The following is a 25,492-nucleotide window of genomic DNA, read 5'->3' as shown; positions in this document are numbered from 1 at the left end:
TAGAACATAGGTGTCTTATCCGTGTAGTCTTCTCTTGTCCTCATAGATGCATGCCAGAATCATCATCTTGATCATCATCTCCAAGCCTGTCAAGCATCTGTTGACGAAGCTGCTCATCCGTGAGTCGACCTCCACTCCGCGATTCCACCGGTGCGTCGGCTTCTCCATTCACCTTCCCATTTGTGTCTTGACTTTCATGCCATCGACCACCTCGTCTCTCAACCTCTTGTTTCAAAAGATCGATTCTCTCTTGTTGCCGGGCAATTACGATACTGTTCTCTTCCACCGCTTCTAGACAGTCTTTGTCCCCTTCTTGTCTTGTTTCGTCTGGAAGGGATGTATCCGACTTTATGCTATCGCTGTACTCTTGTAGTTGTTTATTGGACCGTTCGAGGTGGGAGATTGAATTGCGGATCTCGTTGGCTTTGGAGTAGATGTTTTCGATAGGCAGGTCTTGGATGGCAATTTTGAACTGCTCTGCGGTAATGGCGCGGGATTCTGCAGACATGTCGGATAGTGTAGTATTGATTTATCGCCTCACAGTCCCACACTGGTGTAGTAGAATGGGTTGAGACAGAAATAGGAAGATGCGGACGGACATGATGGATCAATGTATGGATACATACAGTATCTGGAGAAGGAAGAAAGAATCACTGACGTATGCGGGGTAGCCTGACGTGCCTGACGAGGCTGAGATTACGGGGCACTGATATAAGATTGTAGCCTTGTTTCTTTGTTTATGTGTCCAAGCGTCGCGTCCAATTGATAACCCCTTGGACCTACTTCAAGCAACTTCATTTCCCAAGTTTGTCACCATGGGTGAGACTTGAACAATATCCTGTCATGGGGATTATGCTCGCCACCCTTGCACAAATTCGTGGACCTTGTCTATGATCACACCAAAGACAGCATTGACACTGTCAGCCAATACTTGATCCAACACCTTGACTGCCTCTTCTTCAGTGAGGTCCAAATGGAATCGCTCCTGGACTTTGGCAACAACTCCTCCACTAACTCCCATTTGCTCCTCCACTAATCTTACGTCTTGGATGGAGCTCTGCACCATGAGGCTGAAGAGATTCAACACCAACGAGCTCGACTTCCGTAGTGCTGCAAAGGCCGTGAAACAGTATTGCTTGAACTGCGCATACTGCGGAGATCCCGCTCCACCAAGCCCTTCCACCATTTCTTTGCACAATTTGATCAGAGGCGCAAATGGCTTGGGATCTCGACCAAGGATGAATCCAAAATCAATGTGGAAGAACTGGCCAGACGGTTGCAATAGGAGATTGTCCAGGTGACGGTCACCAACTCCTAGAATGTAGGTGATTACGCAGTAGCCTGCGCAAGATCTAATGTATGTGTCCATCGCTTCTTTCCGGACTCCAAGAGGTCCTGACGAATCAGGGTTGTTTGCTCGAAGATATGCCAAAACAGAGCCTTTGTACTTGGCCGAAATCACTGAGATGGCAGTCGATGGAATAAACTGCACTGCCCCAGCGAGAGGTGACGTGGCAAGGATTCTGTATGGTGTCAGCTTGAGATCGAGGTTTTCCTTGAGAAGCAAATCGTTCATCAGCGTGATGATTTGGACCACCAGCTGATCTTGTCTCAGATCATCTCCTGTCTTGAAAATGATCGAGTATTGACCCGCAGACTGTGAGCGAGATTGTATAGAAGTACTGGCACCATCTCCCACACTGGCGATTTTGAATTTCAGCAGCAATGGGGACAACGAAGATTTGAACACGTTGGCTTCCTCTGGAAAGATTCCGCTAACGTGGATCTCGGGGTCAAATGGAAGAGGCAACGGCGGATCGATCTTGATCAGCTCGTTTTTCGGATCTGCAAGGTATTTTTTGAGCCTTTCAATCTTGTACGGCCGGCTGTCTCGACTGGAACGAATCTCCTTGCCAACCCTAGTTAGGACGGCAATCAATTCGCCTTGTCGAAGCAGGACTTTGCGCTGTTCTGGGTCTTTCTTCTCCAGCTCGATCATGAAGTAATATTCCACCCTTGCAAATAGCTTTCGATTCGCCGCGTTCGTGTCTGGGCCTTGATCATCAATCTCCACCATAAGGAACCAATGCAAATAGTTTCCCAAAGTAAAGTTATTCGCAGCACGATCGATCAGGAACTTGGCTAGTGACGTTGGTGGTAATCCCTCTTCTTCATTACCATACTTCTCGAACTTTAGAGCTTGGACCAGTTGAAGGAGATAGAGGAGAAGTCCAGCGTCGTTGGCCTGCCGCAGTCTGTCGACAGCATAAGCTCGGACAAATGGACTGTCATAGGTAGGGCCCAGTAGCTCCAGTGCCGAGTCGACATCGATTCGAGCCCATTTTGGAATCAGTTCGGCCATTTGCCGCGCTTCGTTGGGTGCATTCCAGTCGGTAGCCTTGACCACCTTCGTCAGAGCGCGCTTATCGCGACTCAAGTGACGACGGAAAGTCCACAGCACATCCTTTTCCGGCGGTGTCAGCTCTTGCGTGGGGCCGTAATTGAGGATTTCATTCAGATGATCTCGCACTTTGGCGTTGGGTTTCTGGTCACTGTCTGAGTAAGCATTACGATTGCTTCGCACCAAGCGACGATGCTTGCTCTCGCAAGGGTTGTCTTTGTGAAATTGATCAGGATCAAATATCTGCATCACCGGATACTCCTCGTCATCAACGACGGTGCCAAATCCGGATATGCCAGGCCCGTAGCGAACTTCTGGCGCTGCTTTCCCTTGGGTCTCAGCTGCATGTTGGAATTCTTGCATCATTCGTGGAGGTTCGTAATCATGGTCTTCAAAGACGACCGGAAAATCCCATCGGGGAAAGTCAACATATATGGTGAATAATTCCTCATCCTCAAGCTCATCAATCAAATCATCGTCAGAGTCGTCATCAGCATTTAATGTTCCTGTTTTGAGTGTTTTGTGCTTCGAATTGATGGCTTCAAGTCTGGCAGCCTTAGCCAAGGCAGCCCTTTTCCTCGCAGCCTCATCCACCTCCCGAGCCTTCTTTCCCACCGCTTGGAAGACAAGTTGGTCCAGCCAATCGTTCTGTGGAATCTCATTCATTTCATGCTTTTTGAAGAGAAGCTCTAATCTTTCTAGCTCCTCTTCTTCTGGGATCGGAGGTGACGGTAGCTGATTACGCTTTCGTCTTTTTGGTCTCGGAACATGTGGGGTTGACGAGGGCATCTGACCATCAGCTGCCCTTTGGCGGTATACTTTGCACTTCTGCCGGCCCTTTCTGAGAGCGCCGTCTTTGTCGAACAATGCGATTGTGGTGCCACCGAACGGGACAGTGTGATTGATGCTACCGTCTTCGGGGCAAGGCGATATATCCCATATCGTGATGGCGATCTGTGATGACATCGGGCAGTCTTTGACGAGGACGGGAAGTTCCAACCACTTGTTCCAAACCCTGCCATTCTTGAAGAAAACGTGAGGCGTCTGCATCGACACCCCCAGCGGCTTGGATTCGGCCCATAGTTGAGCTGTCACGTACAGTTCTGAAGTCGGACTTTGTATAGACCCGATATGCCGGATCTCTGGATGCTTCAACAAGACTGAGCTTGGTACCGAGTTCTGTCTGCCCTCGAGGCTGTTACTGCTCCGGAGTTAGACTTGAAGGAAACGGGTGGCATTGAACCCCTAGGGAAGCGGTAAGTAGTGCTTACATTCTAACACATACGGGAAAGTTGATCTGACGTGAAGTGGCAAAGGTATAGGTGTCCATGGCGATGACAGCAAGAACATCATTCTGTATAATGCATAGTTTTTGGCCCTCGAATTACGATCGTGAGGTCTATTCAATTATTCAATGGAATGATGGATTAGCAAACAAGGCTGCCTTGAGATGACCAGATGTGACTTGGACTAATCAGGCTTAGTGCAATTACATGTGCCAAGGGAGTTCGCGTCAAATCAAGGCAGGCGCGTCGGTTGCACGCGCTTCAGAAGCGGTCGCAAATCTGTCTTATCCATGCACGGCTGACGGTGCAGACCATTCAGGAGCCCACGAAATAAAAGCCAGCAGTCGGCGCTTGAAGCAATCACAAAATCTCTAAGACAGTCAAGACGTATCATGCGAATTAACCGCTGACCAAACGGGGCCGGGGTCGTTCTCTGATTGTGCAAACTGGTTTCCCGCTTGATCAGTGGGGCATTCCTCTCCTACAACTATCGCCACAGTGACACCAGGAGCATGGCTCGAATCACCGCTCTTGTACAGTCCTCCGAAGCCCAATCTTCACGAAACCCTTCAACACCGACAGAAGACACCGCACCCCTCTCCACAGAGAGTTCGCCTGATCGCTCCCCCGATTCGGATAAGGAAAACCGGACCAACTCCAGAAGAAGCCCTGATAGACGAAAGGGCGGAGCGGGGGCCATGTCGGTGAGACCGGGCGCAGAGACAGGCAGCAGCAAGAAACGAAGAAGAGGTGAAGATGACGGCAACATCCAAACTCAAGCAGCTCATCGCAGAGAACTGAACAAGCTTGATCGGCGGCATTACGACCCCGACCAGAAACCGGAAGAACGACGACAAATCCGCAAAGATCTTCGTAGCCTTTACGATGACCTCAACGAATCTAAATCAGACTATGTACGACCGGAGAATAATGGTCTTCAGGAGATGCTGCGACGGCAGGACGAGATCTTCAAAGCTGTCAGACAACCGGCAGAAGCAACAATTGATTCAAGATTACTGGTGGATCTAGCCGATACGGCAGCGAAGAAGACAAACAATCTCACAGTTGGCAGTGCCTCTACTGGTGTGGACGTCGATGACTTTATCACCAAGTGTATCGGCTTTATGAAACGAGGTGATGAATTGGACGAGGCAACAGCACGAAATGCACCATCAAGTACAGCAACTCAGCGCCAGCGGAGACGGAACCGGGCCGAGGATGACGACGACGATGACGAGCCTATGAATTGGGCATATCTCGGGCAAAGTGCCTGTTTTTTGTACAATTCTCGGCCTTGTTTGACAGGGTTTCTACTTGGGCCTTTGTCTGTTCAGAAAAAACATCGTCAGCCCACACAGCGGAAAGCTAGAGAGGCGCGGACCGATGGCACGCAAGCAGCACGGCCGATAGAACTCACGCATGAGGACTTGGAGCAGCAAGAATCTGCCAGTCTGACAGTTGTGTGTACTGAGATTGCTCGACTACTGGCAAAAGCTCAGGAAAATGGGTCAAACAATGCTGATCGCGACTTTGAGTTGCTTGGTGACGAAGCAACACAAGAGAAGGCAGACGAGATCCTCAGACGGAACAACATAGCTGATAACGGATGTGTGCCGTTGTTCAAGTTCTGCGTCAACCCTCAATCGTTTGGTCAGACTGTTGAGAATATGTTTTATGTGTCTTTCTTGATCAAGGAAGGTAAGCTTGGGTTGGATTTCGATAGTCATGGTCTCCCCACTTTGGGAATTGCAGCTTCACGAACGGTGTCAGAAAGACAAGAAACGCAGCGAAATCAAGCGGTCTTCACTCTTGATTTCGACATATGGGAAGACATCGTTAAGAGCTATGGAATCCAGGATTGCATCATCCCTTATCGTAAAGAGGAGAACTATGATGACGGTATCGTTGATTATGGCCGGATGGAAGATGACGCCGACAGAGAGATTGAGGAGGACTCTGATGCTTATTCATGACCTGTCGAGAAAGCTGTATGGGATGCCTTTAGCGAGGTGTTGGAATCGTTGGATGACATAGCTAGACAGCGTGATAAAAAGCTAGTAAATGTCAACATCGTCAACAAATTACCGAAGGAAGGCACGTCCAAGGATGTGGAAGGCAGTCGTGCTGACAAGTGCTGTGACTCTGGGTATTGCATCATGTAAATTCACGGGCTACCGCGTATGCGTCATCACTGGTACCTCAGTCACAGGGGGAGTCTTGGCACTGGCCACACAGGAATCTTTTCTATAAGTATCTCTCTTGCACTCGATCTCTTCTTCCTCTCTTCATACTTGTAAGCACTCCTCCATCAACACCCTATATTTTATCATGCAACTAACAAATTCTCTAGACCTTGTGAGACTGGGTCAGCTCAAGCATTGGCCTCAGTATAGCGGTGTCCCTGCATTGCACAGCGCGGTGGAAATCGCTATTAAGTGTCCTTCGGGGCTCTTATTCGCGTATTTTTTGGCTCCTTCGCTTTCAAGAAAGCTTTTTCATCATCATCCTTTGCCTCGTGCAAGGTCTTGGAGAAGAGGTCTACGCTATGTCGAGTGGTAAAACGTACAGATGAGATCTGCGTGGCCCTCGGAGATTCGTGGTCTTGTTGGAAGATTATGTAGCGTTTGATTTGCTGTCTGTCAGGAGAGCTAGGAGAGAGCGACATGATGAAGATGAACAACATTATCGATGAATGGCCCGTATCAAGATCTGATGTATGAGCTTGGAGTCTCTTGATCACAGCTAGTCTGGTCAGAGTATCTTAATGATCTGTCCTATCGGTGCTGTTTGAGGTCATAATTGGGTTACCAACACCTTTCAAGCTGTCGCTCGAAATGACACGGATTTTGGCTGCAAAACGCGTCCACCGTAGAAAGAACATCTTAACAGCTTCCTGCCAATCAATGTGTTGTCAAAGGAAACCAGCTGTTACACGTCCGAAACCTCTGACATATCGCCATTCGTGCCTTGGTAAGCTTTGAAAGAGCTACCTACTACTGTACCCCTTCGGGCCCGGGCGCCATTCCTCGTCGGCTAAGTCGTCAAAGGAGACTTTGGGCCCCTCGGCATGCTGAGAGGAGGCACTGGAGGGAACACCCCCGCAGTCTGGAGTGGCTGCCCACTGCTTAAACACAGTCAGGCTTCTCCAACCTAACCTCAACGCAACCTCAGACCGCGGCCGAGCCAGCCTTTCGGTCTGGCTGAAATCTAACCGAGGTCAACACGACATCAAACCGACGCAATGCATACATTTATGACAGCAACTCCTCCAGACAAATGTTGTCCAGTGGTCTTGATCCAGACTTTGTGACCATCAGGTAGGGGTTCTTTCCTCCACTTACCAGAACATCCCAGACCGCTTTTGTTCTACTCATCCTTCCATCATGGCGCCCCAGGTGCCCCAGTCCTACACGTCCCTCCCATTGAGGCATATCAAAGTTTCTCACGTTCCCGAATCGTCTCCTTCCGCCACCGAAGTTGTCTTGATCACGTTGAATAGACCTACAAAGCAAAATGCCTTTACGGAAATCATGCGAGTGGAGATCGAGAAAGTATACGAGATCATAGATGCTGATGATCGGGTCAAGGTGGTCGTGATTACTGGGGCTGGGAGAAGCTTTTGCGCTGGTGCTGATCTTGAAATCGGTTTCCTGGGTGCTGATGACGGCAAAGGCGGCACCAAGAATGCAAAGACTGAGCGTGATGTCGACCACAGAGATGGGTAAGAGATTGACCCTACTTGTCCTCTCCTTTCTCATACTGACTTCGATACACAGTGGCGGACGAGCTTCTCTCGCTATTCACCGAAGCACTAAGCCTACCATTTGTGCCCTTCAAGGTGCCGCTGTCGGCGTGGGTATCACCATGTGTTTGCCAGCCGCAATTCGAATCGCATATGCCAAAGCAAAGGTCGGCTTTGTGTTCAGCAGACGTGGACTGATCATGGAGGCTTGTTCTTCGTTTTTCTTGCCTCGATTGATCGGCCACTCGAGAGCTCTACACCTGACCACGACCGGCTCAGTTTATACAGCAGACAACCCGCTCTTCGGTACCTTGTTCTCCGAGACTCTCCCTACCCCCGAGGCAGTTCTGCCCCGAGCCCTCGAACTTGCCGACGAGATTGCAAAGAATACCTCAACGGTGTCGACAAAGATGATGAGGGATCTGATGTACAGAGGCCCTGATAGTGCCGAGGGAGCGCATCTCTTGGACTCACGGATAATCCATGGATTGTTTGGCAGCAAAGACAACAGAGAGGGAGTGCAGAGCTTCTTGGAAAAGAGACCTGCTAAATTTACAGGGGTGGTCCCAGCGAATGCTCCGGACGGCTATCCCTGGTGGCAGCCTGTTGATATCGGTCCCAAGACGCTCGACCCAAGACATGCCAAGTTGTGAGCGAGGAGATGGCGAGCTAAGGGAGATAAGAGATATCTGTTCTGCTACGTTTACGGTCGGACACTGTGGATACATCAAGGTGATATACAAAACTGGCAACAGTGACATCACCATAATGTGTAGCGAGAATGCATGAGGCTAAATGCTGGATGCCACGATGCATACTTTTGAGTTAGTAGATCTGTCATGATGTGGCAGCGAATGAAATAGGTACTCGTTAAAATACTACTACTAGGATCCAATAAGTTGTAAATAGGACAAAAACAGCTTCAAGCAGCGTTAGTCATTACAGTTGGGCTCGAAGCGGCGTGAGATTCTCAGGATTAGATTGGGGCAGCCACGGCAAAATTATTAGCGAAGACGCTCGGTGCTTTCATAAGCAACAAGCCTGGATCGATCCAGGGTTTAGGCCAGCAAATAGCATTGCTTCGTCGCCCAGCACGCAAAACGCCCTGTCATCATCCCGGGATCTAGTCGATCACATCAGCATTGCACCGAGCCCACTCTCGTGCAGGACCTGAAAACATTTCGCGATAGATGAACCGACGGTACATTTTATATTAAAGACTACCCTGTCCTTGCGAATACGCTTTCTTCTTGTTGTTTTGAAGGACATGTCCTTCGGTGCTGGGCGATATCTCAAGCACATCTCTGCCCCGAGCCTGCGTCACACTTTGTCGAGTTCGTCGAACCTGGCATCCAAAGCAACCCTCAGCTCCGACCCCTCCCCCACGAGACTCGTCTCAAGCCCCGGGCCCGCACTGCGACTTGGTGGGTTATCGCGACACTTGTCCTCCTCATCCTCAAAGATGGCTCCTGTTACGAAGCAATATGACTACATTGTCATTGGTGGTGGATCCGGTGGCTCCGGCGCTGCTCGAAGAGCTAGCGGGTGGTATGGAGCAAAGACAGCGATTATCGATGCAGGCATCTCTGGGGGATGTTGTGTCAATGTCGGGTAGGTGTGACATGCACCGAATACAGAGAGCGTCGATGCTAACGAGCAACAGCTGCGTTCCCAAGAAAATGACATGGAATTTTGCATCCATCAATGAAGCCATCAAAGCCGGCAAACATTACGGCTACACCACCGGCGAGGTGTCATTTGATTTCAAATCATTCGTCGAGAAGAGAGACGCACGAATCAAGGTGTTGAACGGAGCATATGAGAGCAATTGGGCAAAAGAAGGAATTGAGCTGATCCATGCCACTGCAACATTTGTTTCTGCACACGAACTCGAGATCAAGCCCAAGGATGGCAGCGAGGCCTACAGAATCACCGCTCCTCACATCACCATTGCTACCGGTTCATTCCCGACCAAGCCAGAGAAAATTCCCGGATCGCAGTATGGCATCACTTCGGACGAATACTTCCTGATCAAGCACCTGCCCAAGAAGATGGTCTTTGTCGGGGCAGGGTATATCGCTGTGGAACTCGCAGGCGTGATGAACGCCATTGGAGTTGAGACGCACCTGTTTATCCGAGGAAACACCTTCTTGCGAAAGTTCGACCCGATGATCCAGGAAACACTGACCAAGCATTATGAAGAGGCCGGCGTGATTGTCCACCGCAATCACCCAGGTATCAAGGAGGTCATCCAATTGAATCCTGGGGCAGACGAGTCCGATCCTCGCGAGAAACAGCTGAAGATCATTTCCAACGACGGCTCAGAGATCGTGGCCAATGAGTTATTGTGGGCTATTGGTCGCAGTCCTGAGACCCGGGGCCTAGGCCTGGAGAACCTGGACATAAAACTCCAAAAAAATGGACATATTGCTGTTGACAAATATCAGAACTCATCCGTCGAGGGTGTTTATGCTCTCGGGGATGTGACTGGCCAGGTATGAAGCATGAATTGCGAGGCTGCCGACGATACTGACAAGTCTTTCAGGCCGAACTTACCCCTGTAGCCATCGCCGCCGGACGACAACTCGGAAACCGACTATTTGGTCCGCCAGAGTTGAAAGAGTCGTTCCTGAACTACGATCTGATTCCATCGGTGGTGTTCTCGCACCCAGAAGTCGGTACCACGGGGTTGACAGAGCCACAAGCCATTGAGAAATATGGCAAGGACAAAGTCAAGGTCTACAACACAAAGTTTTCGGCCATGTATTACGATGTGTAAGTGACCTGTTATGTGTGGTGGTTGTGAACGCTCCTCGTCTGACAAAAGAATAGTTTCCCTCCTGAGGAGAAGAAAAAGAACCCAACCCAATTCAAATTGGTGACTATCCTGCCGGACGAGAAGATCGTAGGCTTGCATATCCTCGGTGATGGTGTCGGGGAGATGACTCAAGGATTTGGCGTTGCGGTCAAAATGGGCGCAACCAAGAAGGACTTTGACAGCACTGTTGCCATCCACCCGGTGAGTCCACTTTGCTACATACTTGTGGGGCCTTTACTAACAATGAAATGTAGACGAGTGCTGAAGAACTAGTCACCTTGAGGTAATCAAAGATGGTGTTCATAGAGTTCAAAGAAATGTCTCTGTGCATGTGTGAGGCTCAGAACTAGAATACGGCTAATATACAGAGGTTCTGATGTAAATTACCACCACCTCTAACGATTCCTACACAAACATATATGTAGATGGGATGATAACTGCCTCCCAAGGTCCATATCAATGCTTCATCGCAAATCTCCGTCACATGATCTACAGCAGGTGCCAAGAACAAAATGACACTGAGTGGCGCCTGCGCCTCAACTGTGGCTGGAGGTCGCCTTAACCCAACGTCTTTGTCCCTGCCTTGTTTGCTGGCATGTCAAGTGGGTGGCAACTTCCTTGTGCAGGGCAGGATGAGTAACGCCTGCCATGTTTGCATTGGGTAACATATGACAACGTGTAACAAAGACGCCTCAACGTCTTGACCATTCATCATTTCTTCTTACCCAGGTACTCATCTCTCATGCGATGCTCTTCTAGAACAAGAATGTTGTTCTGTCGTGCATCTTTGATCCAACTTACATCTTGACTGGGAAGCCAGTAAATTGCATTCATTGCACAACTCCTAGACTTCAGCCTGTTGTCTCCTTAATTTGCCTACGCATCACCTCATGGCACCTGGCTCCCGGTCTCAGCTAGGTGAGTCCTGGGTCATAGACGACGGTGACCAGGATCCAGACTCTGGAAATACCTCATCCCCGTCAGATCAGCATGAAGTGTCATCTCGACATTCACCCAGAGGATATGCTTCACGACGCAGTGACAAGATGAAACCCTCAAAGCCAACGCCACATTCTTCTACGTTTTCCGAACCTAATCTCATCATGCCAACCCTCGATCACCAGTCTTATACTTCTCTACCGTCGCCTAAGCTACCTCGCAATCGCAAGGCCCCTTCTTCGACCAGAACAGTATCCTCTCGACCTGTTCGCCCAAACCGTCCACCTCTCCAAGAAGCAGACCAATCGGCACCAGACTCGCTCCTGATGCAGACAGTCCATCTGCTCTATCCAGTGGCGACATGGGTATATGATATTCTGAGCAGCTCGCTTTATGTTCTCAAGAAGCCTCTTTCCTTAGTCCTTGCATTGTACCTCTTTGGTGCCCTTGTGGTAATGACGCAGAACCTTTTGACGTCATCAATATATGTCGCCCTTTCTCCCATCTGTCGCATTCCTGGCGTGTTCCTACTACATCTTCCTATCTGCGAGTACACCTCGTCTAGCACCGATGCTCCTCGAATCACTTCTGGGTCGTCCTCGGCACCGGTCGAGTTTGACGAACTCATGAAAACGCAGGCTCATTTTGAGGAAATTCTCGCCGACTCTGCCGCAGGCGTTTCATTGCCCATGGACATGAAGCGGTCAGAGACTTCGATTCGAGACCTCCGCCAAATAGTTCGATTTTCACAACTCCAATCACGAAATGAGCTGGGTCTCGAGTTCGATGGGTTCATTGAAACCGCCAGGCTTGCATCCTATGACCTACAAAAGTTCAATTCCCATGTGGGTCGTGGCGTGGATATTGTGCTGAGTACTGCACGCTGGACAGAGAAAGTCCTCGATGATCTTAGCGTCAAGCAAGCCTCACGTGGAATTGTTCCCACTTTCTTCCTAGACACGTTACTCGCCCCATTCAAGCCGGTACAATTCACCGAGTCACGTCTTCTTGATCAGTATATACAGCACACGCGCATTGTCGCCGAAGAGATTGAACGCCTTATCGATGAAGCACAAGCACTGCTTCTGCTTCTCCAAAATCTCGAAGATCGCCTCGACGTGATGCATGGTATTGCTATGCACGATAACATCGCAGCACAAGCGACCAAAGATGAGATCCTCGCTCAACTCTGGACTGCCCTAGGCGGAAACCGTGGCCAGTTAGGAAAGGTCAACAAACAACTTTCGCTGTTGAAACAGGTAGGCACGTACCGAAAGGTTGCATGGGCTCATGTCTCGGCCACAATCCTCAAATTGCAAGCTATGGGTGCAGAATTGGAGGAGCTACGCACGCGCGTGGGAAGCGCTGAACTGCTCAAGAACCACAAGGAAATCCCGCTGAGTGTCCATATTGAGAGCATTCGGCTTGGAGTGGAGCGATTGGAGGCGGGCAGGGACAAGGCGAGAAAATTGGAGCAAAGTCACATCAGACGTGTGGTCGACGGTGTTGATGATCACATTAAGGCGCTCGGCTCGGAATGATGCGGTGACTTTTTGATCCTGGATGCATATACGACTGACGCCATCAGAGGGTTCCCACCAATAACTTGTGTCGGGGCATGTTTATTCTTAAACCAAGGATTTGATCTCTTGGATACTTCCACACGATTATTGATAGCGGCCTTCTCCAGGTTCGCTCTCTCTGGCAATGCTATGTCAACCAGACAACGGACCCGTCTGGCAGCGAGCAATGAGACCTACAAAGAAGTCCAAAGGGCGGTGTAGGTTTTGGAAAAGTCTCGACTCGCGTCATATCAATATTGGAATTCCACTCGAGGATTTGTTTCGCTTGAGTCTTGGCAAACTTCACCTCACTTTGACTTTATCAATGCGGTCTGCAACCAGAGTCGACCTCAAGGAACCTCAGTAACCTTTGGAATCCTCCTAACTGTCTGTCGAACATCACCAAACCATCGCAATGGCGTACGACAACTGCCGAGACCCCGATATCTTGGTGGGATGAGGGCATATTCAATAGTGGCCATCTCGTCACAGCTGTACAATGGCGGGTAAATCATTGCAAGCTCCAGATGGTTGTCTCGACATTGAGAACGTGGCGGGCCCTACATACTCAATTACTGCCACACGAGAGCTCGACACAGACAATAGCAACCATTCACATCACCATCAATATCGTGCTCCTGCACGCTGGGCCCCCCAGGTGCGGGCATGGCTTCCTCAACCCTCCTTCATCAATCTGCATTATCTCTACTTTATCTTCATGTCTCTGCTCACAAGTCTCATCTTCTGGGCATCCTCGACTCCTCCAAGAAGTGTGTCATATGTGGATAGCCTTTTCTTGTGTGTGTCGGGCATCACAGAAGCGGGTCTCAATACGGTCAACCTTTCCGAGTTAAACACTTGGCAGCAGATCATGCTGTTCCTCCTCATCTTCATCGGATCGGCCGTCTTTGTTTCCAGCAACATCTTGCTCATCCGGAAGCGTGCCTTTGAGAGAACATTTGCGCAACTGGCGCATCGTCGCCGACATGGACCTCATATGCGCTCTTCGGCACACCGTCGTTCAGCAAGTGTAACCCGGCCTGCTACTTCTTGGAATGGAAACAATCCTCAGGCTGCTGGTCTTCCACCCGTTGCGGCGTCAGTTGCACCTGAAAATTGTCCTCCACATTCCAAAAATAACCTAACCTCCGAGAGACATGTCGATGTTGACATGCATGTCCGATCTGGAGACCAGATTGAGCCCATTCAAACACGACAGCGAGCTGCTAGGGAATACCATAAAACCTTTTTTGAAGGGCATGGTGTTGGAGCTCACGGACTGAAGTATCATCCCCGAAACACACATCCGGTGGATTATTCGCCTGACGACTTGATAATTGGCGACAAGCACTATCAGCCTCCATCCAGATTGGAGAAGTACGTCCACACTGTCAATGGATATCTTGGCAGAAATTCCCAGGTCTATCATTTAACCGCCAAAGAGAGACGAAAACTGGGCGGCATTGAATATGATGCCATCTGCTTGCTCTCGTGGTTGGTACCTGTATACCTGGTGTTATTCCAATTACTGGGCGCTCTTAGTATCGGTGCCTGGATCTGGACCAATCGCCCGGACATGACAAGAAAGAACGGTATGCTCTCGTAGGTCGCTTTAAGCTCATGGCCAACTGATATTCTTTAGGGTTGGATCCATTTTGGACAGGAGCTTTCTTCGCCATAAGCGCCTTCAACAACTCTGGTCTGGCCTTGCTGGATGCCAACGCCACTGCCCTACAGACAAGCTACTTTGTTCTCCTAACCATGTCTCTGTTGATTCTGGCAGGTAATACCTGCTTCCCGCCTTTCCTGAGACTGATTCTCTGGACAATGAGCAAAGCTATTCCCGCTGATTCGCCGTCAATTGACTGGCAGCGGCGGAGGAGGACCATACAATTCTGCCTCGACCATCCGCGTCGGGTTTATACGAATCTGTTTAACCGTCAGGCTACCTGGTGGCTTGTTTTCTCATTGGTGATTCTTAACGGCATTGATTGGATGGCTTTTGAACTGCTCAACCTGGACAACCCTGTCACTAATGCCATTCCAACGCGCTTTCGGGTCTTGGATGGTTTATTTCAAGCTTTTGCTGTACGGAGTGGCGGCTTCTACGTAGTCCCAATTCCCAGCTTAGGGCAGGGGCTTCTAGTCTTGTATGTCATCATGATGTACGTATCAGCATTTCCTGTCACTATGACTATTAGGAATTCCAACGTTTACGAGGAGCGATCCTTGGGAATCTATGCCGAAGATCTGGCTCATGCAGATGAAGACCAGGGGAGTCATCATGTCCGCACACCTCACGCCAATCGCATCATGTCTGGACTTAGATGGACAATTTCAAGAGCACGTGGCTCTTCAGGAGACTCTTTGAAGATGCCTACATGGACTCGGCAGGACTACATACGATATCAGCTCCGAAGTCAACTCGGTCATGACCTGTGGTTGATAGCCTTGGCTGTCTTCATTATTCAAGCCATTGAACAAGGGCAATTTAACCGCGATCCGGTCACATTTGCGACATTTAACATCATCTTCGAGACCATATCAGCATATGGGACCGTTGGGATCAGTACTGGCGTGCCGTGGAGTGCGCATAGTTTCTCTGGTTCATGGCACACGACTAGTAAATTGGTCTTGTGTGTCGTCATGCTCCGAGGTCGCCATCGAGGTCTACCAGTTGCCATTGACCGTGCAGTGCTCATGCCAGACGAAAGTCTCGCTTGGGCGGAAGAGGAGGACGGACATATGCGTTCAGCACACCCAGCAGCAGGGACCAGGAGGTCAGGTCATGGCGTTGACAAGGAAGGGCTCTCTAAGCACGAGGCGGCGCACTGGGTGTAGAGGGAAGTTCTTCACGCCTCTTTGCAACCTCGACTACCTGCAGCCTCATCGATGTCGCTCCTTAATATATGTCTCCTTTGTTCATTGGCGTTAAGACGAGGATGGATCCATGTTGGGTACTTTGTCATCGATTGGTTAAGGACCACCAGCACTCATGGCCTATTCACGAGGCTTTGACTATACACACGGCCGCCTTACTACGACGTTCCTTCCCCATTTCTTTTGTCACCAAGGCGCCTGACACCCGTTGTCAAAGATATTTATATGACCAGTCAGCAACGAGGCGGTATGGCTCCTGTACAGACCTAGATATATTCGTTAAGATTCAAAAGCGTAACCTCTAATTAGAGACCATACCGTTAGACTGTCAAAGTTTCCAATTTTGTGTAAAAGTCTTACATGTAGAGGAGACAGACATCGCATAGTAGCCCTCAATATGTGCAAGTATGACAATTTGGATGAGGCTTGTCACCTTTTCGCCCTCGTCGCCGGCATGTCTTGAGGCTTGGGCAGCACGGCTGAGAGGGAAAAGGAGGTGGTGCCATTAGCTATAGAAACGCCCAAGATCACCCGCAGAACGCGCAAAATATCAGCATATCAACTTGCAAATTCGGGACCTTCCAGCGTGACCGATGTATCTCTCTAGTACACACATCATGGATGTTTCTTTGTTCCCTAGCGTTAGGACGAGAATTGATCGATCTGATTGGGCCTTTTGTCATCAATTAGTTAAGGGCTAGGAATGTTCTTTGTCTATTTAGTTGTCTCTTTCACCATATATTCTACTCGTTTACTGTGAATTTCTCTACTCACGCCATTTCATTTGTTACTAAGGTGTCTGGGACCTGTTGTTACTGAAACGACTTTCATGTCTCCTTGTTCAGGAGGCGACGTGACGCCCTGGAATATTTATATTTATATTTATATTTATATTTATATTTATATTTATATTTATATCTATATTTATATCTATATATGTATTTATATCATTTTGCTCTCTCTGAGATCTTCTTTTCCATTCTCTCCATCAACACCAACTGAACTGCTCAAATCTAGAGCTACTTTGAACTCTAAGCAAACATCAAGCAGAACAGACCAAAAAACCCCTCTATTGACCAGCAAACTTCCAGCAACAATGTCATCCAACCAGCAAATTCAAGGTGAGGCCTCGAACTCCAATGCTGCACAGCCAAGCAGCGCATCCGGAGTTGCGTCCTCCTCCACAGCGGCCTATACGGTCTATGAAGCGAGAACCATGGATCAGTTATACAATGAGGTTCGAAATGACGATGAAACCACTCGTATCATGGATGTAATGTCTTACCACTACCTCAATATGCACAAACAGGAAGGTTACGACGAGATCTGTTGGATCAACCTGGAAGGCAACCCTGAGGACGAGATCGCAAATGAGCCATGCTTCGAAATCGGCGACATTGTGCGCCTTAAGTGTCATGGGAGCCCAGATGATGATGATGATGCTGATGATGAAGACGACGACAATGGAAGCATTTGGGATGATGTTTCAAAGCTGTCATCCACTTGTTACAAGGTCATCGATTTGTCATATGAAGCGGACGAATCAGGAGTTGAGATCAAGGATTCTTCCCCGGAGACGCCATTGGCTTCTTCGTTCACTGCTAAGATGTCTTCTTCACCCGTTGCGAAACCTGAGAACGACGACGACGACTGTAAGAAGTCAGAGGTGAAGGAGGAGAAGACTGAGAAGGGCAAGGAGGATTTGATGGACTCCGACGCCGACGCTAAAGAGGCAGAGAACGACAACGGACCTGACTCCAAGTCTCCTTTGGACACGGATGAGAAGGAAAAGTGTTCCAAAGTGTGGTTGTATTGTCTCGAGCCGTTCGGAGCTCATCAAGAGTTCCTCACGGCAGACTTCTTCTGGGTTAGAGAGTATCGGCTGGTTCTTGACGCCGAAGCGATGGACGTCTGTGCTGACGACAACGAGGCCGTGGAGGACAACGGCGACTCTATGGAGGGCGTTGTTGAGACCAACGACAAGGCTAAGGGACCCTGGTTCGGACTCTGGAAGTAGAGAGACGATTCTATCTACCATCTCATGGCGTTCTCTTGACAACGAGACAGATAGATAGTCAGACTGTCCACACAGCTATGAGAGAATCGAATCTAAGTCAAAAACGAATACCATGATCCCATTGTTCTTCTACTTAGACCACTAACTGTATCATCAAACCCATGATTGATGCGTTTGCCTTGTCGAATGTGAGTGTTTCCATTATCTAAGGCAAACACAAGGCAGACTGTCTCTCTCTCTCTCTCTCTCTCTGTCTCACACACACACACACACACACACACACACACACACACACACACACACACACACACACACACACACACAGGATGACCGTGATCCTATCGAAAGAATATCCTTGTTCGTCCATTCCTACATCAACCTACTCCTTGCTGTCGTTCCGCATAACATCTCTCTCTTACTCACCCTTGATACCTCACGCAAACCTTTGTGTTCATGCCCTTCCGCGATCTAATTAGTGACACACGGTGAAAAATTACACTCCAACCAGGAAGCCTTGCGGTCCTTCATCGCCATGGCGATAGAGCTCATCTGTACAGTCGTCGTCTGGTCAACATGAAAGGCTTGGCCTGTAAGTTTCTCTGATGATGAAAGTGATCATCTTCTGCGACTCATTTGTTCCTTCCTCTTCAACAATCATCTTTGCCTTCCTGCCACTTGTATTCCCTACCACATCTTCATTGGTGGATCTTGATATCTAGAGCTTGTATGGGGAATCAAACTCAGCTCACCATCAATCGCATCAGCTAGTAGAACTCGGCAAGATGTCTCCGCGGACTCGTCAAGAGACTGGCCCATCTTCCTCTCCCCAGCCTTCTTCCTTATTGACAGAAGAGATCAAATATCCAATGATTCTTCACCAGCTGGTCTCATCTTCAAACGAGCCAGACTCGCTCTCAAGGCATATCCCTCGTGCGTTGTTGCAAACCGAGCTTGCAGGTCCAACCACTCTGTCGCCTGCGCTGCGGCAGTATAGTGCAGACACTTCATCTCAGCCGTCAGGAGAGACCTCTATCTCGACATCGACAATCTGGAGATCTCGTTTACGACAACGAAACCAATTTGTCTCCACAGCATCGACTCCATCGACTCCATCGAGGCCCGCTCCTTGTGACGTTAGAACTTCTTACTATGTGGATGGGCCAGAGGCAGTCAAAATCATCTCCGAATACACACTAGAAACAAACCTTAACGAATCAGAACATGGAGAGACGAATGAAGGTGATGGCTTAGGGTATGATGAGAGGGATGAGCCGTGTTTCTCACTCGGTGATTACGTTCGCATTAAGCGTCTCCCTGCTGACCATCACGCTCTGGAGTCCGGATACGCCAGAGATTCAGCAACCTCGATCAATGCCACGGAACAGTCATTGGCAACTCAAGCCGATCGTTATCTAAATCCAAGTGTTGAGCAGAAGGACGATATCGCCAGTGACACTGACATTGACGTTGATATGACGAAACTCTCTCCTCTGGCATATCGTATTATCCGCATCTATCGTGCAGAGGAAGTGTTTGCGTCGTATAGAGCCAAGATTGAGGACGAAATGCTTGAAGCAGCACTGATGGAAGACACTGATGTTTCTGATGATGGTGGTGATGATACAAGCAGCGATAACATGGACAAAGCCAGTCTGGTAGAACAATTTGCATATCAAGGATGGGTGTATCAACTGGATAGGCATACCTCTCGTTACGTGGCCGATTTTGAATGGTTCCGCGAGGATATGCTGGTATTTGACCCTGTGGCCACACAAGAAGGCACAGGAGATGTGTCTGACGAGGACGAGGACGAGGATGAAGAAACAGCAGAAGAAATATACCGCTCTTCTGTGTCTTCATCAGACGAAATGAGCGTCAGCGACGAGAGTTACAACCAGAGTCAAGACAACGACGACAGCGATGACGATGGCGACGAAATGGACCTCGATAGCCAGAGTGCCCGACAAAGAGACTCGAAAAATTCACCACCGCCGCCACAGTCACAAGTAACACCAGCAGTATCAAGAACATTCTCATCCGTCATGCCCCTTCATCGTCTTCGTACGGTGTCACTCTCCGACATGAAGAATATATGGAAGGATCTGTGGTGATTGATCAACCTCACTACAAGGTATCAGGCTAGGCTGGGTAGCGTAGCTAATCACCTAGCTTTATTACTGCTTGTTCGCCCCTGTTGCCCTATGATGATTCTCCCTGACGGGTCTCATCAATCAACAAGGCCGCGATGATGTATGTATGTGTGTATGGAATTGGGAATAATTGAGTGTCTGAATAGCATAGCACTCAGCGTGACCTCTTCAAAGTGCATATCCGTTTTCAGACCTCCTGGGTGTCTCGCTATCTCGCAATTTAAGCAATATTTAGCTTGCGAAGAGTCCAACCCATCACCTAATAAGATACAAAGAACTGGTATTCCATCGTATGTTTCACTAGGGTACAGCGAAACATACGTCCGAGCCGTATTGATGAAAGGACAGGGGTATTTTTTTTTGGATCTCTGGGGATACGTGGATTCTTTTATCAGCCGCGTGGCTGAAGGAGTTGTTAAGTGACGCAACGTCATGAGGGCAACCGACTTTGTCGACAGCTCCAATGCATGGGATCGTCAGCAATAGCAAGACGGAGATGAAACAAACACGTGTGCAGGCAAAGCATGTCGGATGGCAATGCTCCCGTTGTACATTACAAATTTTATTGCTTGTCTTTGCAGAACACTCTTTCCTGAGGTCAATGTGTATAGCCCTATTCCTGTGATAGAGAAGAATAATGACACACAAAGGCTGATTTTGATTCTGCAACCGTACAATGCAAATAAGTTATTGAAAAAAAACAGATCTCGTCGTCAATAGGTAAGATGGAAAAATGTCAAGTTTACATGACAAGACATCTACTCCCCTTTTTTGCGGGAGGAGGAGCAGTTGCAGCAGGAGGAGGCTGGTTCGAGCTGCTCATCATAGGCATGGGAGTCTGACTTCGACCAGGTTCTGCAATGGGTTCCCCTTTCTTTCTTCGTCCTCTCTTTTTCTTCCCTGGTGTCTCCAGTGCGCTTGGGTCGGATGATACCCGTCTTCCTGATGGATCTGGAAAAGGGAGTTGTTGTTGGTTCGGCATCCATCCGCCTGGCATCTGGACATTTGCGGCTGATGGCTGTCCGTATGACATGTAGGGTTGTTGTTGGTGGTAGCCTTGATTGGGATGCATTGGAGGTCCACCAGGCGCCAATTGATTGTATCCCATGCCCTGATGTCGTCCATATGCTCCTGGAATACTTTCGATCCTGGTCAATTGATCACCGGTCTGTTGAGCATGCATTGCCGTCATGGCATGAAGATTGGGCGTCGACGAAGAGCTCGATCCGACGGGACCGTTAGCCAGACCATTGGCTAAACCTGGTGGTCGGTAAGGTACAGGCGATGCAGACGATCCGTGCGCAATTTGTACAGGGTGAGGCTGATGTGGCTGGCCGTTGAGTAGGTTATTCGCAGAATTGGGATCATGAATTGGTGCGTATGCTCCTAGGCTCAGATGTGACTGAGGCGAAATCTGCTTTAAATTGCCAGCTTGGTCAGAATGTGGAATGACTACGTTTGTCTCATGGGAGCTTGAGGGTAAATTCGTTGACGGAATTCCCGCTGTGGCATTCTCCGAAAGAATTGAATTACCAACGGTTGGAGGAGGTGGAACAGGGTGATTCAAACGAGCTTGGAGATTGGCGCCCGTCAAAGTCACCGAAGATGTTGACAGTCGATTCTGCGCTTGGTTTATGCTTGAAGGCTCCATCAAATCCCCGGCATTTCCAGTCGGCCGGTCGTTCAGTGGTGAAGGTATTCGGTGGTCTGGCACATGATCTCTTTGCGAGATGGGAGTGCGCAAGGGCGACGGTCTCTCGTCGTGGGAAACAGGTCGTGATGATGGCTGAGGGTGTTGGTGGGGATATGGAGTAAAATGATGATCAGGCATTGATCCTTGTATCACAGGTCCCGCTTGGGATGCTTCACGAAATGGCTCACTGGGTTGGAACATTTGACCCGGCAGGGGGGGAATGTTCCCTCCAGCTGGACCGTAGTGACCCGGTGTAATCCCTGCAGGAGCTTCAGGAGATAATGGAGTAGTAATCTGAGGAAGACCCGTGCCAGCCTGGGGTTGAAATTGTCTCTCCACGTTCGAAGTCATGTGTGACTGAGGCATTGAGCCAGGGGCAGCCGGCATCCTCGAAGCTTCGGGTGTGAAGTGGTGGTTGCCCGCATGTCGAGAGGGAATTCCGTTTTCTGGGATGCCCGTCAACGGCATTGGCCCAGCACCCTGCCCAGATGGTTGACGAGGTTGAATGAGTGGGGATCCGAGCATGCCGGCAGGCTGGATATGTACATTACCTCCCGTCGTGTATGGTGGAGGGGGTGACTCCCAACCGTCTCCAGGAGAATATACTCGAACCGGATTGCGAGATTGGTCCATCTGAGCTGAGAGTGGAGGTCGAGGTGGATATCGAGCCGTTGTATAACCTGCAGCTGTTGTGGCGGCTCGATGTAAATTTGTTGATGGTGACTTAGGAGACCTGGTACCAGCAGCAGCGGCCGCAGCAGTTCGTTCCATTTGAGCGTCAACGTCAAGAGGAGACGAGGGCCCTGACGAGTCGGGACGGCGTTGAGCCCAGAGCCCTTGCGAAGGCATGGCATTGGTCGCAGAACGTCCTAGAGGCATGCTTCTGGCGCCGCGTGTCCGGTCACGCACAGTCCGTCTCCGCTCCATGGCAACTTCGATCTCCATATCACCAATCTGCTCGGTCAAGAGTTCTGGTTCCATTTCGCCCACTTCGATCGTAATTTCGCTGTTGTCCAGGGTCGATGGCGCGTAGTCAAAATCGAGAACAGAGAGGCGAGACCCATCCACAGGCATGGTTTCATCGCCGAGCTCCTCCACAAAGTGGTCCACCCCACCAGGAGCCACCACGATCAGTCTCTTCCCTTTGAAACCACATTCTCTTTCTTCACTCCGCTCTACCCACTTCGCTGCAGTGACCCCGTCTATGGTTCGGAGATGTTCACACTTGACGAACAAACTCTCTCGCCAGTCCACTTTGGCAGCTATTGAATCATCCTCGAATTCCTCACTGCTCCCGGAAATGGAAGGGGAATAGGCCATCAAGGGCTCCAACCGACCTGTTGCAGTTGTGAGAGCGACTCCCATTCGATTTTGCAAACTTTGTTCGTGTCTTTCGACCACGGATCCCATATCTGGACTCACGTCCAGCTTTTCGGGGACGCCGTACATCCAAAGGCCGGTTCCACTGAATCCTGCAACCACGAGAGTTCCATCCATAGTGGCGGTCGGGGCAGTGGTCGGAGCAGGCAAGCTGAAGCGTCTTGTACTTGCGGGGTTTAAAAAGTAAGCCACGCCTGTGCGTGTGTCGTCTGTTCGTACGGCGCGATACGACATCAGGGTGTGATCATAGGCGAACAGCCAATTGGCATCACCTTCTGTGTGTCCCTGTAGTAAGTCTGCGTGGCTGCAAATACTGCTGATCTGAGGGAAGAGAATTTGGGTGGTCCACATGCGACTATGAACTTCTTTGGGAGGCAAATCGTTTTCAGTGTAAAAGGGAGCTGTGATGACAACGGAGGAAGGTTCTTCAAGACTCTGAGTGCTCCCGACCAACATGGACCCGTCGCCTGAGAAGCTTAAAGCATCGACGGCCTCACTCCGTACAGCTCTACGGTCCGTAGAAAGAGCACTTTGAGCGAGGGAGAAAACCTCGACACCGCCTTCGTATGCAGCTGCGAGGACAGTCCCTTCAGGTGCCAGAGCGATTGTCCTAGGGGGATTGTCCATCACAAGCACTTGAACGTGTCTCACCCCAGTTGGTGTCAAATTGTAGATGTTGGCCTGGTATTTCGAAGACAAGACCGCCAGGGTAGTGCCATCGTCGGTGACTGACGCAGCAAGAGGCCTTCTGAGGGTTTTCAACTCTTTGCGAACAAGAATAGGATCTGTGGTGGCATCAATGACGTAAATTCGTGAAGAGCTCAGAGCGAGCATAGTCTGGCCATTAGGCGAGAAAGAAAAACGAAAGGCCTCTGCGCCCGGAAGGGCAGCAGAGGAACTGGCATTGACAGAGATGAGATTGATCAAAGTCTGTCGGGGTTTGAGGTATGCACGGAACAAATTTCGACGGACTTCGGCGGCGAATTTTGTCTTGAGACGAAAGAGGTCATTCTTTCGAAAAGGGCCAGTGATGACGGTGTTGGAGAGTGCATAAGACGGGCATCGTGAGAGGTGATGAGCATACAAATCTCTATCCTGTGCAACATTGTACCAGGCTTTGTTGAGGATGGCCAAGGAGGCAAATTCATTTGCATCAACATGCCACAGAATCCTGCGGTAGCGTTAGAAGGGGGAACATGGGCTTGTTTCAACGGACAGGAAGCATACTTTGAGATGGCAATCCTGGGTAATCTATGAAAAGCAGGAGGACTGGAATCATTGCGAGGCTCAGTAAGCGTTACTGGCGATGACGATGACGGCAGGTCTGGGGCGTTGGGGGAGGCCTGATCATGTGACTGTGATTGAGGCTCGTTCAGGTCGAGTGGCTGAGGAGAAAGCTCATTGTAAGAAATGACTGAACTTCCCTTGGACGCAGGACGGACGACCAGGTGAGGTGTCATAATGGACGGCGCGGATGACTCTCCTTATCCAAGGCTAATTGATGTGGACACCATGGGCAGGGAAGACATGGTCGATGGTGTTGTTACTGGAACATTGTCCATCGAACGCGTCGCGATGTGATGCCGGGGGCTGCACCAATAGTTGGACAAGGTGCGAGCGAGGCAGATAGCAACTTGATGGAAGGGACGAGTCAATTGCGGACCATGGTGTTGAAGATGTCGGTATAAGGCTGGAATCTAGGGTAGTTGTTGATAAAAAGGACGTGCCACGAGATATTGAAGATATGTGTGACTAGACAGGCACGACAGGTCAGGAATTTGGGACGAACAAAGGGAAGTGTTAGCGGGTGTTTCGAGTTGGTAGAGTGAGGTAGGCCACCCAACTCAATCTAGTTGGCAGGTTAGGTAGGGTGGCGTGGGTGGTAGGGACTGTTGTACTCGGTAGTAATTCATAATTCATAACTGGGAGTGAGATGCCACCACTGAGGCACGCTTAGGCTGTAAGCTCTACGGAGTAGCTTAGTGAAAGGCTCTAGGCTCAGAGGCACCACGACGATCCAGCTTGCTCGGCACCTGCAGGGTTCACAGCCCACAGTTGAAGGAAGGGAGGCGTGGGAGGTCACCCTTTAGCGACGCCCCTCGGCCTTGTACAAGAGGTTGCAGTAGCCTAAGCGAGAAAATTCACCAATCGCATAGGCAGTCGACTTAAAAGCCACTTTGGGTATCGCTGATCGATTCGTGCCACTACGATGGAGCCTGAGATGGATGTTACAAACAGTAACTCAAGGACTGGCTTATTTGATTCCCACCCAGAACTCTCGCGGGGATGCTTGGTTAGGCCGTGGCGACGCAGAAGATCGACAGGCAAAGGAAAAGGAGAGAGAAGGCGGACGAACTGCCCACAAAGCAAACACGAACTTCCAAGGCATAACCTCCCTAGGCCTGACTAATAAGTAGAGGAGGCTCCTTTCATTGTCCTGCTGACCCATCCTTCAAGCTGGCCACCAATCAAACATCCAATTCCTCCACAGATACCCAAGTATAAATGTAAAAAAAAGATGCAAGCAATCGGACGAGCACTGAAGTTCGGGCATAATTATCCCAGTTGATTCAGTGTTGGCTGGTAGATCGACAATTTCTAAGGCTTGTTCCAGTTCTTTGCCA

The 25,492-nt window shown here is 49.7% G+C and overlaps 10 protein-coding genes across 10 annotated transcripts; 7 read left to right on the top strand and 3 right to left on the bottom strand.

Moving 5' to 3' along the window:
* Nucleotides 1-40: 40 nt before the first annotated feature.
* PV10_04870 (uncharacterized protein) lies at nucleotides 41-508 on the bottom strand (the record flags this gene model as incomplete). The annotated part of the gene is made up of 1 exon (XM_016369461.1): nucleotides 41-508. One exon carries the CDS (start codon nucleotides 506-508, stop codon nucleotides 41-43), a length of 468 nt encoding a protein of 155 aa, XP_016225249.1.
* Nucleotides 509-804: 296 nt separating this feature from the next.
* PV10_04869 (uncharacterized protein) lies at nucleotides 805-3,731 on the bottom strand (the record flags this gene model as incomplete). The annotated part of the gene is made up of 2 exons (XM_016369460.1): nucleotides 805-3,602; nucleotides 3,673-3,731. The coding sequence occupies 2 exons, from the start codon at nucleotides 3,729-3,731 to the stop codon at nucleotides 851-853; spliced, it is 2,811 nt and encodes a 936-aa protein (XP_016225248.1). The 3' UTR covers nucleotides 805-850.
* A 440-nt stretch (nucleotides 3,732-4,171) lies between these two features.
* Nucleotides 4,172-5,676, top strand: PV10_04868 (uncharacterized protein). Its single transcript, XM_016369459.1, has one exon. It carries the CDS (start codon nucleotides 4,200-4,202, stop codon nucleotides 5,658-5,660), a length of 1,461 nt encoding a protein of 486 aa, XP_016225247.1. The 5' UTR covers nucleotides 4,172-4,199; the 3' UTR covers nucleotides 5,661-5,676.
* Nucleotides 5,677-6,958: 1,282 nt separating this feature from the next.
* On the top strand, nucleotides 6,959-8,112 carry PV10_04867 (uncharacterized protein). The gene is made up of 2 exons (XM_016369458.1): nucleotides 6,959-7,408; nucleotides 7,464-8,112. The coding sequence occupies exons 1-2, from the start codon at nucleotides 7,071-7,073 to the stop codon at nucleotides 8,080-8,082; spliced, it is 957 nt and encodes a 318-aa protein (XP_016225246.1). The 5' UTR covers nucleotides 6,959-7,070; the 3' UTR covers nucleotides 8,083-8,112.
* A 440-nt stretch (nucleotides 8,113-8,552) lies between these two features.
* PV10_04866 (glutathione-disulfide reductase) lies at nucleotides 8,553-10,729 on the top strand. Its single transcript, XM_016369457.1, has 5 exons — nucleotides 8,553-9,040; nucleotides 9,093-9,924; nucleotides 9,975-10,204; nucleotides 10,262-10,448; nucleotides 10,502-10,729. The coding sequence occupies exons 1-5, from the start codon at nucleotides 8,697-8,699 to the stop codon at nucleotides 10,532-10,534; spliced, it is 1,626 nt and encodes a 541-aa protein (XP_016225245.1). The 5' UTR covers nucleotides 8,553-8,696; the 3' UTR covers nucleotides 10,535-10,729.
* Nucleotides 10,730-11,018: 289 nt separating this feature from the next.
* Nucleotides 11,019-12,727, top strand: PV10_04865 (uncharacterized protein; the record flags this gene model as incomplete). The annotated part of the gene is made up of 1 exon (XM_016369456.1): nucleotides 11,019-12,727. Exon 1 carries the CDS (start codon nucleotides 11,138-11,140, stop codon nucleotides 12,725-12,727), a length of 1,590 nt encoding a protein of 529 aa, XP_016225244.1. The 5' UTR covers nucleotides 11,019-11,137.
* Nucleotides 12,728-12,920: 193 nt separating this feature from the next.
* PV10_04864 (uncharacterized protein) lies at nucleotides 12,921-15,953 on the top strand. The gene is made up of 2 exons (XM_016369455.1): nucleotides 12,921-14,340; nucleotides 14,391-15,953. Exons 1-2 carry the CDS (start codon nucleotides 13,248-13,250, stop codon nucleotides 15,587-15,589), a joined length of 2,292 nt encoding a protein of 763 aa, XP_016225243.1. The 5' UTR covers nucleotides 12,921-13,247; the 3' UTR covers nucleotides 15,590-15,953.
* A 771-nt stretch (nucleotides 15,954-16,724) lies between these two features.
* Nucleotides 16,725-17,645, top strand: PV10_04863 (uncharacterized protein; the record flags this gene model as incomplete). Its single annotated transcript, XM_016369454.1, has 1 exon — nucleotides 16,725-17,645. The coding sequence occupies one exon, from the start codon at nucleotides 16,725-16,727 to the stop codon at nucleotides 17,643-17,645; it is 921 nt and encodes a 306-aa protein (XP_016225242.1).
* A 782-nt stretch (nucleotides 17,646-18,427) lies between these two features.
* PV10_04862 (uncharacterized protein) lies at nucleotides 18,428-19,756 on the top strand (the record flags this gene model as incomplete). Its single annotated transcript, XM_016369453.1, has 1 exon — nucleotides 18,428-19,756. One exon carries the CDS (start codon nucleotides 18,428-18,430, stop codon nucleotides 19,754-19,756), a length of 1,329 nt encoding a protein of 442 aa, XP_016225241.1.
* A 497-nt stretch (nucleotides 19,757-20,253) lies between these two features.
* PV10_04861 (uncharacterized protein) lies at nucleotides 20,254-24,638 on the bottom strand. Its single transcript, XM_016369452.1, has 2 exons — nucleotides 24,096-24,638; nucleotides 20,254-24,039 (listed from the first exon to the last, which is right to left on the bottom strand). Exons 1-2 carry the CDS (start codon nucleotides 24,326-24,328, stop codon nucleotides 20,538-20,540), a joined length of 3,735 nt encoding a protein of 1,244 aa, XP_016225240.1. The 5' UTR covers nucleotides 24,329-24,638; the 3' UTR covers nucleotides 20,254-20,537.
* Nucleotides 24,639-25,492: the final 854 nt, after the last annotated feature.

The sequence above is a fragment of the Exophiala mesophila genome, assembly GCF_000836275.1.
Source record: "Exophiala mesophila strain CBS 40295 unplaced genomic scaffold supercont1.3, whole genome shotgun sequence".
Classification (NCBI taxonomy): domain Eukaryota; kingdom Fungi; phylum Ascomycota; class Eurotiomycetes; order Chaetothyriales; family Herpotrichiellaceae; genus Exophiala; species Exophiala mesophila.
Note: the sequence above shows the minus strand (reverse complement) of the source record. Positions and strands in the feature narration are given on the sequence as shown.